Source organism: Salmo salar, chromosome 12 (genome assembly GCF_965601325.2).
Source record: "Salmo salar chromosome 12, fSalSal1, whole genome shotgun sequence".
NCBI classification, from domain to species: domain Eukaryota; kingdom Metazoa; phylum Chordata; class Actinopteri; order Salmoniformes; family Salmonidae; genus Salmo; species Salmo salar.
In genome coordinates, this window is record NC_138302.1 from 2,159,514 (window position 1) to 2,173,955 (window position 14,442).

Below are 14,442 nucleotides of genomic sequence, written 5' to 3' on the forward strand. Positions count from 1 at the left end.
TACTGTATCACTGTATAACCTATCTACATACATACTGTATTACTGTATCACCTATCTACATACATACTGTATCACCTATCTACATACATACTGTATTACTGTATTACTGTATCTCCTATCTACATACATACTGTATCACTGTATTACTGTATCACCTATCTACATACATACTGTATAACCTATCTACATAAATACTGTATCACTGTATCACCTAGCTACATACATACTGTATCATCTATCTACATACATACTGTATCACTGTATCACCTATCTACATACATACTGTATTACTGTATCTCCTATCTACATACATACTGTATTATTGTATCACCTATCTACATACATACTGTATTACTGTATCACTGTATCACCTATCTACATACATACTGTATTACTGTATCTCCTATCTACATACATACTGTATCACCTATCTACATACATACTGTATTACTGTATTACTGTATCTCCTATCTACATACATACTGTATTACTGTATTACTGTGTCAGCTATCTACATACATACTGTATTACTGTATCACCTATCTACATACATACTGTATCACTGTATAACCTATCTACATACATACTGTATTACTGTATCACCTATCTACATACATACTGTATCACCTATCTACATACATACTGTATTACTGTATTACTGTATCTCCTATCTACATACATACTGTATCACTGTATTACTGTATCACCTATCTACATACATACTGTATAACCTATCTACATAAATACTGTATCACTGTATCACCTAGCTACATACATACTGTATCATCTATCTACATACATACTGTATCACTGTATCACCTATCTACATACATACTGTATTACTGTATCTCCTATCTACATACATACTGTATTACTGTATCACCTATCTACATACATACTGTATTACTGTATCACCTATCTACATACATACTGTATTACTGTATCACTGTATCACCTATCTACATACATACTGTATTACTGTATCTCCTATCTACATACATACTGTATCACCTATCTACATACATACTGTATTACTGTATTACTGTATCTCCTATCTACATACATACTGTATTACTGTATTACTGTGTCAGCTATCTACATACATACTGTATTACTGTATCACCTATCTAAATACATACTGTATTACTGTATCACCTATCTACATACATACTGTATTACTGTATCACTGTATCACCTATCTACATACATACTGTATTACTGTATCTCCTATCTACATACATACTGTATCACTGTATCACCTATCTAAATACATAATGTATTACTGTATTACTGTATCTCCTATCTACATACATACTGTATTACTGTATTACTGTGTCACCTATCTACATACATACTGTATTACTGTATCACCTATCTACATACATACTGTATTACTGTATCACCTATCTACATACATACTGTATTACTGTATCACTGTATCACCTATCTACATACATACTGTATTACTGTATCTCCTATCTACATACATACTGTATCACTGTATCACCTATCTACATACATACTGTATTACTGTATTACTGTATCTCCTATCTACATACATACTGTATCACCTATCTACATACATACTGTATTACTGTATTACTGTGTCACCTATCTACATACATACTGTATTACTGTATCACCTATCTACATACATACTGTATTACTGTATCACCTATCTACATACATACTGTATTACTGTATCACTGTATCACCTATCTACATACATACTGTATTACTTTATCTCCTATCTACATACATACTGTATCACTGTATCACCTATCTACATACATACTGTATTACTGTATCACTGTATCACCTATCTACATACATACTGTATTACTGTATCTCCTATCTACATACATACTGTATCACTGTATCACCTATCTACATACATACTGTATTACTGTATTACTGTATCACCTATCTACATACATACTGTAATACTGTATCACCTATCTACATACATACTGTATCACTGTGTCACCTATCAACATACATACTGTATCACTGTATTACTGTATCACCTATCTACATACATACTGTATAACCTATCTACATAAATACTGTATCACTGTATCACCTAGCTACATACATACTGTATCATCTATCTACATACATACTGTATCACTGTATCACCTATCTACATACATACTGCATTACTGTATCACCTATCTACATACATACTGTATTACTGTATCACCTATCTACATACATACTGTATTACTGTATCACCTATCTACATACATACTGTATCACCTATCTACATACATACTGTATTACTGTATCACTGTATCACCTATCTACATACATACTGTATTACTGTATCTCCTATCTACATACATACTGTATCACCTATCTACATACATACTGTATTACTGTATTACTGTGTCACCTATCTACATACATACTGTATTACTGTATCACCTATCTACATACATACTGTATTACTGTATCACCTATCTACATACATACTGTATCACCTATCTACATACATACTGTATTACTGTATCACCTATCTACATACATACTGTATTACTGTATCACCTATCTACATACATACTGTATAACCTATCTACATAAATACTGTATCACTGTATCACCTAGCTACATACATACTGTATTACTGTATCACCTATCTACATACATACATACTGTATCACTGTATCACCTATATACATACATACTGTATTACTGTATCACTGTATCACCTATCTACATACATACTGTAACACTGTATTACTGTATCACCTATCTTCATACATACTGTATTACTGTATCACTGTATCACCTATCTACATACATACTGTATCACCTATCTACATACATACTGTATCACTGTATAACCTATCTACATACATACTTATTACTGTATCACCTATCTACATACATACTTATCACTGTATCACCTATCTACATACATACTGTATCACTGTATCACCTATCTACATACATACTGTATCACTGTATCACCTATCTACATACATACTGTATTACTGTATCACCTATCTACATACATACTGTACAACTGTATCACTGTATCACCTATCTACATACATACTGTATCACTGTATCACCTATATACATACATACTGTATTACTGTATCACTGTATCACCTATCTACATACATACTGTAACACTGTATTACTGTATCACCTATCTTCATACATACTGTATTACTGTATCACTGTATCACCTATCTACATACATACTGTATCACCTATCTACATACATACTGTATCACTGTATAACCTATCTACATACATACTGTATCACTGTATCACCTATCTACATACATACTGTATAACTGTATCACCTATCTACATACATACTGTATCACTGTATCACCTATCTACATACATACTGTATCACTGTATCACCTATCTACATACATACTGTATCACTGTATCACCTATCTACATACATACTGTATTACTGTATCACTGTATCACCTATCTACATACATACTGTAACACTGTATTACTGTATCACCTATCTTCATACATACTGTATTACTGTATCACTGTATCACCTATCTACATACATACTGTATCACCTATCTACATACATACTGTATCACTGTATAACCTATCTACATACATACTGTATAACTGTATCACCTATCTACATACATACTGTATCACTGTATCACCTATCTACATACATACTGTATCACTGTATCACCTATCTACATACATACTGTATCACCTATCTACATACATACTGTATTACTGTATCACCTATCTACATACATACTGTATCACTGTATTACTGTATCACCTATCTACATACATACTGTATTACTGTATCACTGTATCACCTATCTACATACATACTGTATTACTGTATCACCTATCTTCATACATACTGTATCACTGTGTCACCTATCTACATACATACTGTATTACTGTATTACTGTATCACCTATCTACATACATACATACTGTATGACTGTATCACCTATCTACATACATACTGTATCACTGTATCACCGTATCACCTATCATACATACTGTATTACTGTATCACCTATCTACATACATACTGTATCACTGTATCACCTAGCTACATACATACTGTAACACTGTATGTACCACCTGTCTATCACCTTTGACACACACACACACACACACACACGCACACACACACACAGTCGGAGGAAAGGCGTGGCCTGTTTTTCTCTGAAATCCTCATCCACATAATGTGCAGCTCTGTAATCTGTGGCACTGATAAGGACATCCCACTGCACTCATGTGTTAACTTCTGTTCAATGTGAAGCATCACAATAAGTGTGTGTGTGTGTGTGTGTGTGTGTGTGTGTGTGTGTGTGTGTGTGTGTGTGTGTGTGTGTGTGTGTGTGTGTGTGTGTGTTCTCCTGCAGAGAAACCTGTATGGGGTGTTTAATAATTCAGAGATAAACCTGGTGACACACACACACACACACACACACACACACACACACACACACACAGACACAGACACACACACACACACACACACACACACACACACTTCTGATCACCACCACATGTCTCCGCCCCCCTCTGTCTCCCTCTCTCTCTCTCTCCCCCTCTCTCCCCCCTCCGTCTCCCTCTGTCTCCCTCTGTCTCCCTCTGTCTCCCTCTGTCTCTCTCTCTCCCCCATCTGTCTCCCTCTGTCTCTCTCTCCCCCCCTCCTTCTCCCTCTGTCTCCCCCCTCTGTCTCCCTCTGTCTCTCTCTGTCTCCCTCTGTCTCTCTCTCTCCCCCCGTCTCCCCCTGTCTCCCTCTGTCTCTCTCTCTCCCCTGTCTCTCTCTCCCCCACCCTTCTCCCTGTCTCCCCCCTCTGTCTCCCTCTGTCTCTCTCTCTCCCCCCCTCTGTCTCCCTCTTTCTCTCTCTCCCCCCCTCCTTCTCCCTCTGTCTCCCCCCCTCTGTCTCCCTCTGTCTCTCTCTCTCCCCCCTCTGTCTCCCCCTGTCTCTCTCTCCCCCCCTCTGTCTCCCTCTGTCTCTCTCTCCCCCCCTCTGTCTCCCTCTGTCTCTCTCTCCCACCCTCCTTCTCCCTCTGTCTCCCCCCCGTCTCCCTCTGTCTCTCTCTGTCTCCCTCTGTCTCTCTCTCTCCCCCCGTCTCCCCCTGTCTCCCTCTGTCTCTCTCTCTCCCCCTGTCTCTCTCTCCCCCCTTCTCCCTCTGTCTCCCCACTCTGTCTCCCTCTGTCTCTCTCTCTCCCCCCTCTGTCTCCCTCTGTCTCTCTCTCCCCCCCTCTCCCCCCCTCTGTCTCCCCCCCTCTGTCTCTCTCTGTCTCCCTCTCTCCCCCCCTCTGTCTCCCCCTGTCTCCCTCTGTCTCTCTCTCCCCCCCTCCTTCTCCCTCTGTCTCCCCCCTCTGTCTCCCTCTGTCTCTCTCTCTCCCCCCCTCTGTCTCCCTCTTTCTCTCTCTCCCCCCCTCCTTCTCCCTCTGTCTCCCCCCCTCTGTCTCCCTCTGTCTCTCTCTCTCCCCCCTCTGTCTCCCCCTGTCTCTCTCTCCCCCCCTCTGTCTCCCTCTGTCTCTCTCTCCCCCCCTCTGTCTCCCTCTGTCTCTCTCTCCCACCCTCCTTCTCCCTCTGTCTCCCCCCCGTCTCCCTCTGTCTCTCTCTGTCTCCCTCTGTCTCTCTCTCTCCCCCCGTCTCCCCCTGTCTCCCTCTGTCTCTCTCTCTCCCCCTGTCTCTCTCTCCCCCCTTCTCCCTCTGTCTCCCCACTCTGTCTCCCTCTGTCTCTCTTTCTCCCCCCCCTCTGTCTCCCTCTGTCTCCCTCTGTCTCTCTCTCTCCCCCCTCTGTCTCCCTCTGTCTCTCTCTCCCCCCCTCTGTCTCCCCCCCTCTGTCTCTCTCTGTCTCCCTCTCTCCCCCCCTCTGTCTCCCCCTGTCTCCCTCTGTCTCTCTCTCCCCCCCTCCTTCTCCCTCTGTCTCCCCCCCTCTGTCTCCATCTGTCTCTCTCTGTCTCCCTCTGTCTCTCTCTCTCCCCCCTCTGTCTCCCTCTGTCTCTCTCTCCCCCCTCTGTCTCCCTCTGTCTCTCTCTCCCACCCTCCTTCTCCCTCTGTCTCCCCCCCTCTGTCACCCTCTGTCTCTCTCTGTCTCCCTCTGTCTCTCTCTCTCCCCCCCCTCTGTCTCCCTCTGTCTCCCTCTGTCTCTCTCTCCCCCCCTCCTTCTCCCTCTGTCTCCCCCTCTGTCTCCCTCTGTCTCCCTCTGTCTCTCTCTCTCTCCCCCCCTCTGTCTCCCTCTGTCTCCCTCTGTCTCCCTCTGTCTCTCTCTCTCCCCCCCTCTGTCTCTCTCTCTCCCCCCCTCTGTCTCTCTCTCTCCCCCCCCCTGTCTCTCTCTCTCCCCCCCTCTGTCTCCCTCTGTCTCTCTCTCCCCCCCTCCTTCTTTATATTGTATTAACATAGATTGAGCAACATATAATAGACATGACTAACTGGAGGGTTGCTGGCTAGTAGGAGTGTAGGCTGAGTAGACTCTTGACACACACACACAATGCCTGGTTGTGGGGCCGCTCAAGGACAGGTGTACGGGAGGGGCTGGTAGAATGGAAGCAGAAACTGTCCTAACTGTAGCATAAAAACAGGCACTGTCCTTGGGTGTCTGACTCTCGGGTACACACATGAAGATAAGCTAGAAGACAACTATGCTTGGCAACAAAGATGCGTCTAGAGGCTGGGACCAGCCTGCACGCCAACGATAGGATGAGTAAGTTTAAACCACGCTCATCCTCCCTCTGACAGGCCAGCAGTGAGCGGGAACTATCTCTGTCAGAGTATTTAATGAAGAACTTATGATGTCATTTTCAGTTCTCTGTTTGCCCTGCGAGGTGTTACAGTGAACCCGTATATACGAAGATTGCATTTACCATTTATTCTGCTTGACTAATTCTATTAATAAACAGCTGAAAATATATTCAGTAGCCTAGTGTTAAATTTTGTTCTGATACCAGAATTGAATTGACGCAGCCCTAACACTAACCAGCTAGCCAGCTAGCTACTAACCCTAGCCAGCTAGCTACTATCCCTAGCCAGCTAGCAGGCTAGCTACTAACCCTAACCCCTATAGCGCTAGCAGGCTAGCTACTAACCCTAACCTAACCCCTATAGCGCTAGCAGGCTAGCTACTAACCCTAACCTAACCCCCTATAGCGCTAGCAGGCTAGCTACTAACCCTAACCCCTATAGCGCTAGCAGGCTAGCTACTAACCCTAACCCCTATAGCGCTAGCAGGCTAGCTACTAACCCTAACCCCTATGGCGCTAGCCAGCTAGCTACTAACCCTAACCTAACCCCTATAGCGCTAGCAGGCTAGCTACTAACCCTAACCTAACCCCTATAACGCTAGCATTTGTAATAAAGATAATCTAACGTTTTACCTAATGATATTTAAGGAGGGCATTTGCACAACATGTTTCACAACAGCACACAACAAAATTCCAGAGACATATTGAGCAACCAACTGATACCAATCAAGACCACACCCAGAGGACAGATGGCTGTCTTAAGCACTCACACAAAAATGTCAAGACATGAAAGCACCCTAGCCACACGAACTGACCACTGGTGTAAAGAACAACATTCCATGAATATCGCAACCACCCAGACACGAATTACCAGAAATACATACACACACACACACACACACACACACACACACACACACACACACACACACACACACACACACACACACACACACACACACACACACACACACACACACACACACACACACACACACACACACACACACACACACACACACACACACACATAGGTGTGTTGGACTCCGAGGACAAAGGACACTGCCAAGGGCCAATGGGAAGTCGACACCACCTGGAGAATGGACCGTCCCTCCACTCATCGACCAGTCAGGAGAGCGGACCTACTAGACTCAACCTACGTCAACACACTGTTATTTCATTGTATAAATTGGATGCACACTATGTTTCGGGGCTCTCTTCTGCTAGTTCCCTATGAGCTAAACGAAGGAGTCCGTGCACGCTTTGCCAAATATCTTTGTCTCATAATAAACTGCCTTACTATAAACTGAATCCACCCGGTCCAGCGTCTTGACTTGGTCTCCTTCTCAAGTAACTGATCATCAACACAGGCTAGCTACTAACCCTAACCTAACCCCTATAGCGCTAGCAGGCTAGCTACTAACCCTAACCTAACCCCTATAGCGTTAGCAGGCTAGCTATTAACCCTAACCTAACCCCTATAGCGCTAGCAGGCTAGCTACTAACCCTAACCCCTATAGTGCTAGCAGGCTAGCTACTAACCCTAACCTAACCCCTATAGTGCTAGCAGGCTAGCTACTAACCCTAACCTAACCCCTATAGCACTAGCCAGCTAGCTACTAACCCTAACCTAACCCTTATAGCGCTAGCAGGCAGGTTTGGGAGCAGTCTGACTGCATGTTGCGTCTGTTCTGTTGCAGCCCAGACAACCAGAAGCTGTGATGATGCTCTCACAGAGGAGGAGAGAGGAGAGAGGAGAGAGGAGGAGGAGAGAGGAGAGGAGAGGAGAGGAGGAGGATTGAACTCAATCACACATCAACACCCAGAGACATGAAATTAGATGGGAGGAGAAGAACAGAGAGAGAGAGAGTGGGGGGGAGAGAGAGAAAGGGTGGGGGAGAGAGAGAGAGAGACAGAAAGGGTGGTGGGATGGAGAGAGAGAGAGAGAGAGAAAGGGTGGGGGGAGAGAGAGAGAGAGAGAGGGTGGGGGGGAGAGGGAGAGAGAGAGAAAGGGTGTGGGGAGAGAGAGAGAGAGAGAGAAAGAAAGGGTGGGGGGAGATAGAGAGAGGGTGGGGGGAGAGAGAGAGAAGAGTGAGAGAGAGAGAGAGAGAGAGAGAGGAAGGAGAGAGAGAGACTTCTAAATGTATGGCCATATTAGAGACACATATTTTCCTCAGATTACACAGATCCACAAAGAATTAGAAAACAAACACCGTTGTAAACACAACCCATGTTTATGTTTATTTGTTTTCCCTTTTGTACTTTAACCATTTGTACATTGTTACAACACTGTATATAGACATAATATGACATTCAAAATGTCTCTTTTCCTTTGGAACTTCTGTGATTTGTAATGTTTACTGTTCATTTTTTATTTTTTATTTCACTTTTGTTTATTATCTACTTATTTTTTATTTCACTTTTGTTTATTATCTACACACACACACACACACACACACACACACACACACACACACACACACACACACACACACACACACACACACACACACACACACACACACACACACCACCTTATTACCAACAACATCTGCCGTCTTCACACACCAATAATCCTCGTCCCCGAGAGCAGTAGTAGAACACACCATTTTTCTCTCTCACACACACACAATGTTTCTAACACACACACACACACACACACCATGTCTCACACACACACACACACACACACACACCATGTCTCTATCATACACACACACCATGTCTCTCTCTCTCACACACACACACACACACACACACACACACACACACACACACACACACACACACACACACACACACACACACACACACACGTCTCACACACACCATTTCACACACACCATGTCACACACACACCATTTCACACACACCGTGTCACACACACACACACACACACACACACACACCATGACACACACACAAACACACACAAACACATAATATGTCACACACACCATGTCACACACACACACACACCATGTCACACACACACACACACACACACACATTTGTCACACACACCATGTCACACACACCATGTCACACACACATAATATGTCACACACACCATGTCACACACACACACCATGTCACACACACAGGCTGATTAGGTCTATAACAGCAACAGGTATATAATAATAAGGTATATAACAGCATAAGGTCTATAACAGTATTAGGTCTATAACAGTATTAGGTCTATAACAGCATTAGGTCTATATTAGGTGTATAACAGCATAAGGTCTATATTAGGTCTATAACAGTATTAGGTCTATAACAGTATTAGGTCTATAACAGCATTAGGTCTGTATTAGGTCTATAACAGCATTAGGTCTATATTAGGTCTATAACAGCATTAGGTCTATAACAGCATTAGGTCTATATTAGGTCTATAACAGTATTAGGTCTATAACAGCATTAGGTCTATATTAGGTCTATAACAGCATTAGGTCTATAACAGCATTAGGTCTATAACAGCATTAGGTCTATAACAGTATTAGGTCTATAGCAGCATTAGGTCTATATTAGGTCTATAACAGCATTAGGTCTATATTAGGTCTATAACAGTATTAGGTCTATAACAGCATTAGGTCTATAACAGCATTAGGTCTATATTAGGTCTATAACAGTATTAGGTCTATAACAGCATTAGGTCTATATTAGGTCTATAAAAGCATTAGGTCTATAACAGCATTAGGTCTATAACAGCATTAGGTCTATAACAGCATTAGGTCTATATTAGGTCTATAACAGTATTAGGTCTATAACAGTATTAGGTCTATATTAGGTCTATAACAGCATTAGGTCTATAACAGCATTAGGTCTGTATTAGGTCTATAACAGCATTAGGTCTATAACAGCATTAGGTCTATATTAGGTCTATAACAGTATTTGGTCTATAACAGCATTAGGTCTATATTAGGTCTATAACAGTATTAGGTCTATACCAGCATTAGGTCTATATTAGGTCTATAACAGCATTAGGTCTATAACAGCATTAGGTCTGTGTTAGCATTAGGTCTATAACCACCATATTATAGCAGGTCTGTGTTAGCATTAGGTCTATTAACACCATATTATAGCAGGTCTGTGTTAGCATTAGGTCTATTAGCACCATATTATAGCAGGTCTGTGTTAGCATTAGGTCTATTAGCACCATATTATAGCAGGTCTGTGTTAGCATTAGGTCTATAAGCATCATATTATAGCAGGTCTGTGTTAGCATTAGGTCTATAAGCACCATATTATAGCAGGTCTGTGTTAGCATTAGGTCTATAACCACCATATTATAGCAGGTCTGTGTTAGCATTAGGTCTATAACCACCATAATTATAGCAGGTCTGTGTTAGCATTAGGTCTATAACCACCATATTATAGCAGGTCTGTGTTAGCATTAGGTCTATTAACACCATATTATAGCAGGTCTGTGTTAGCATTAGGTCTATTAGCACCATATTATAGCAGGTCTGTGTTAGCATTAGGTCTATTAGCACCATATTATAGCAGGTCTGTGTTAGCATTAGGTCTATTAGCACCATATTATAGCAGGTCTGTGTTAGCATTAGGTCTATTAGCACCATATTATAGCAGGTCTGTGTTAGCATTAGGTCTATAAGCATCATATTATAGCAGGTCTGTGTTAGCATTAGGTCTATAAGCACCATATTATAGCAGGTCTGTGTTAGCATTAGGTCTATAACCACCATATTATAGCAGGTCTGTGTTAGCATTAGGTCTATAACCACCATAATTATAGCAGGTCTGTGTTAGCATTAGGTCTATAACCACCATATTATAGCAGGTCTGTGTTAGCATTAGGTCTATTAACACCATATTATAGCAGGTCTGTGTTAGCATTAGGTCTATTAGCACCATATTATAGCAGGTCTGTGTTAGCATTAGGTCTATTAGCACCATATTATAGCAGGTCTGTGTTAGCATTAGGTCTATTAGCACCATATTATAGCAGGTCTGTGTTAGCATTAGGTCTATTAGCACCATATTATAGCAGGTCTGTGTTAGCATTAGGTCTATAAGCATCATGTTATAGCAGGTCTGTGTTAGCATTAGGTCTATAAGCACCATATTATAGCAGGTCTGTGTTAGCATTAGGTCTATTAGCACCATATTATAGCAGGTCGTGTTAGCATTAGGTCTATAAGCACCATATTATAGCAGGTCTGTGTTAGCATTAGGTCTATAAGCACCATATTATAGCAGGTCTGTGTTAGCATTAGGTCTATTAGCACCATATTATAACAGGTCTGTGTTAGCATTAGGTCTATTAGCACCATATTATAGCAGGTCTGTGTTAGTATATGGGCCGCTCCTCAGGATGTCACATGACCAGTAAGAGCACTAGTACTAATCACATTCAGCATAAACTCCTCCTTCATCATCTTACTCATCATCATCTTCCTCATCTCCTTCATCATCATCATCCTCATCATCATCATCATCCTCATCATCATCTTCCTCATCATCATCATCATCATCATCTCCTTCATCCTCATCATCTTCATCATCATCCTCATCATCATCTTCCTCATCATCATCATCATCTCCATCATCATCATCTCCCTCATCATCTTCATCATCATCCTCATCATCATCATCTCCTTCATCATCATCATCCTCATCTTCCTCATCATCATCTCCCTCATCATCTTCATCATCCTCCTCATCCTCATAATCCTCATCTCCCTCATCTCCCTCATCTTTGTCCAGTGTGTGTGTGTGTCCAGTGTGTGTGTGTGTCCAGTGTGTGTGTGTGTCCAGTGTGTGTGTGTGTCCAGTGTGTATGTGTGTGTCCAGTGTGTGTGTGTGTGTCCAGTGTGTGTGTGTGTGTCCAGTGTGTGTGTGTGTGTCCAGTGTGTGTGTGTGTCCAGTGTGTGTGTGTGTCCAGTGTGTGTGTGTGTCCAGTGTGTGTGTATGTGTCCAGTGTGTGTGTGTGTCCAGTGTGTGTGTGTCCAGTGTGTGTGTGTGTGTCCAGTGTGTGTGTGTGTGTCCAGTGTGTGTGTGTCCAGTGTGTATGTGTCCAGTGTGTGTGTGTCCAGTGTGTGTGTGTCCAGTGTGTGTGTGTGTGTGTGTGTGTACTGACTGGTTTTCCCGGCCCTGGGTCGCTGGAGAAGCCGCTGTGCCGTCAGAAGATCCTCGGTCTTCACAGCCTGGAGCAAGTCCTGGTCCTTACCCATCCTCTTCCTCTCTCTCTCTCTCCCTCGTCGTTAATCCCTCCCGTTCATCCTCCAGTCAGTCAGCGGGCCACAGCAGCAGATGTATTGGGGTTTGGTGTGGCTCCGATGCGGCTACGAGTACAGAACAGGCTCCCCCTTGCTGTCTGAATCCCCTCAGACCGACAGATGCCCGTTATTACCGACCCTCCTCCTGTCTCTCTCTCTCTCTCTCTCTCTCCGGTTTGCCCTCTGTCCGCGGCAGGGGCGACCCCTCTTTCCCTGGTAGAGGTTAAGAGCTGCGAGACGCACCGTAATTCCAAACCGATTTTTTTGTTTGTTCCCGGTGTGCTGAATTCTTTTTTTTTTCTTCTTCACGGAGCTGTGTGCGTGCTTTTTTTTACGTGCATGTGACGGTAGAGCTCGAGCTATACACTCCTCCCAGTTCCCCGCCGTTAAATTCCGTTGTAATCACCAACCGCTCCATCGTCAAAACGAAACAAACAGTGGATATTTTAACGTTACCATCAGTTCGCTTTACCACCATCATCATCATCATCACGGCTTTATTACGTAAACAACACGGGACAGCTGTGCCCGCGTCACCGCCAGTTGTAATCCCCTCCCCGGGGCCTGATGTGGAAACGACGAGAGCGCGTGCATGCGTGTGCGTCCGAGTCCGTTTTTTCCAGTTTCCACCAGTCGCGAGGGGGGGTCGACCGAGATTGCGACGTTAAAAGGCTCGGCCGCGTGCAGGCACCGGGATCGCGCGAGCTACTACGGGACAGAATAGCATCATATCTCTCTGAGTCAGGCAGAGTGGATCAGAGAGAGAGAGACAGCAAGAGAGAGAGAGAGAGAGAGAGAGACAGAGAGAGCGAGTGTGTGTGTGTGTGTGTGTGTGTGTGTGTGTGTGTGTGTGTGTGTGTAGACCTGTCTCTTCAGCTGAAATAGAATCACGACAAAAACAGGTCAAAGATGATAATGGAAGACTTGATTTAATGAAATTATACAAACAGTATAATATATTAGACTTTATTTAATTTGATCTGATCAATAATCTAATCTTTTTTTGGTGTCAATAATCAATTATACAAACAGTATGATATATAATATAAACTGTTGGTCCAGAATGGTTTAAAAACAACAGAGAACTATAACGACAGGTTTTATACTACAGGTTTTATACTACTAGGTTACAGCTACTATAACTACAGGTTTTATACTACTAGGTTACAGCTACTATAACTACAGGTTTTATACTACTAGGTTACAGCTACTATAACTACAGGTTTTATACTACTAGGTTACAGCTACTATAACAACAGGTTTTATACTACAGGTTTTATACTACTAGGTTACAGCTACTATAACTACAGGTTTTATACTACAGGTTTTATACTACTAGGTTACAGCTACTATAACTACAGGTTTATTACTACAGGTTTTACACTACTAGGTTACAGCTACTATAACTACAGGTTTTGTACTACTAGGTTACAGCTACTATAACTACAGGTTATATACTACAGTTTTATACTACTA

General features: G+C 42.7%; 1 protein-coding gene across 4 annotated transcripts in view; it reads right to left on the reverse strand.

The window, feature by feature from the left end:
• The window catches only part of LOC106592062 (uncharacterized), a 219,507-nt gene extending 205,814 nt beyond the window's left edge, over positions 1 to 13,693 (reverse strand). For all 4 annotated transcript variants that reach the window (XM_082958449.1, XM_045690477.2, XM_082958448.1 and 1 more), the window contains exon 1: positions 12,828 to 13,693. In XM_082958449.1, coding sequence (XP_082814575.1) covers positions 12,828 to 12,921 — 94 coding nt within the window. In that variant the 5' untranslated portion in view covers positions 12,922 to 13,693. The remainder of the gene's footprint in view (positions 1 to 12,827) is intronic.
• Positions 13,694 to 14,442: the final 749 nt, after the last annotated feature.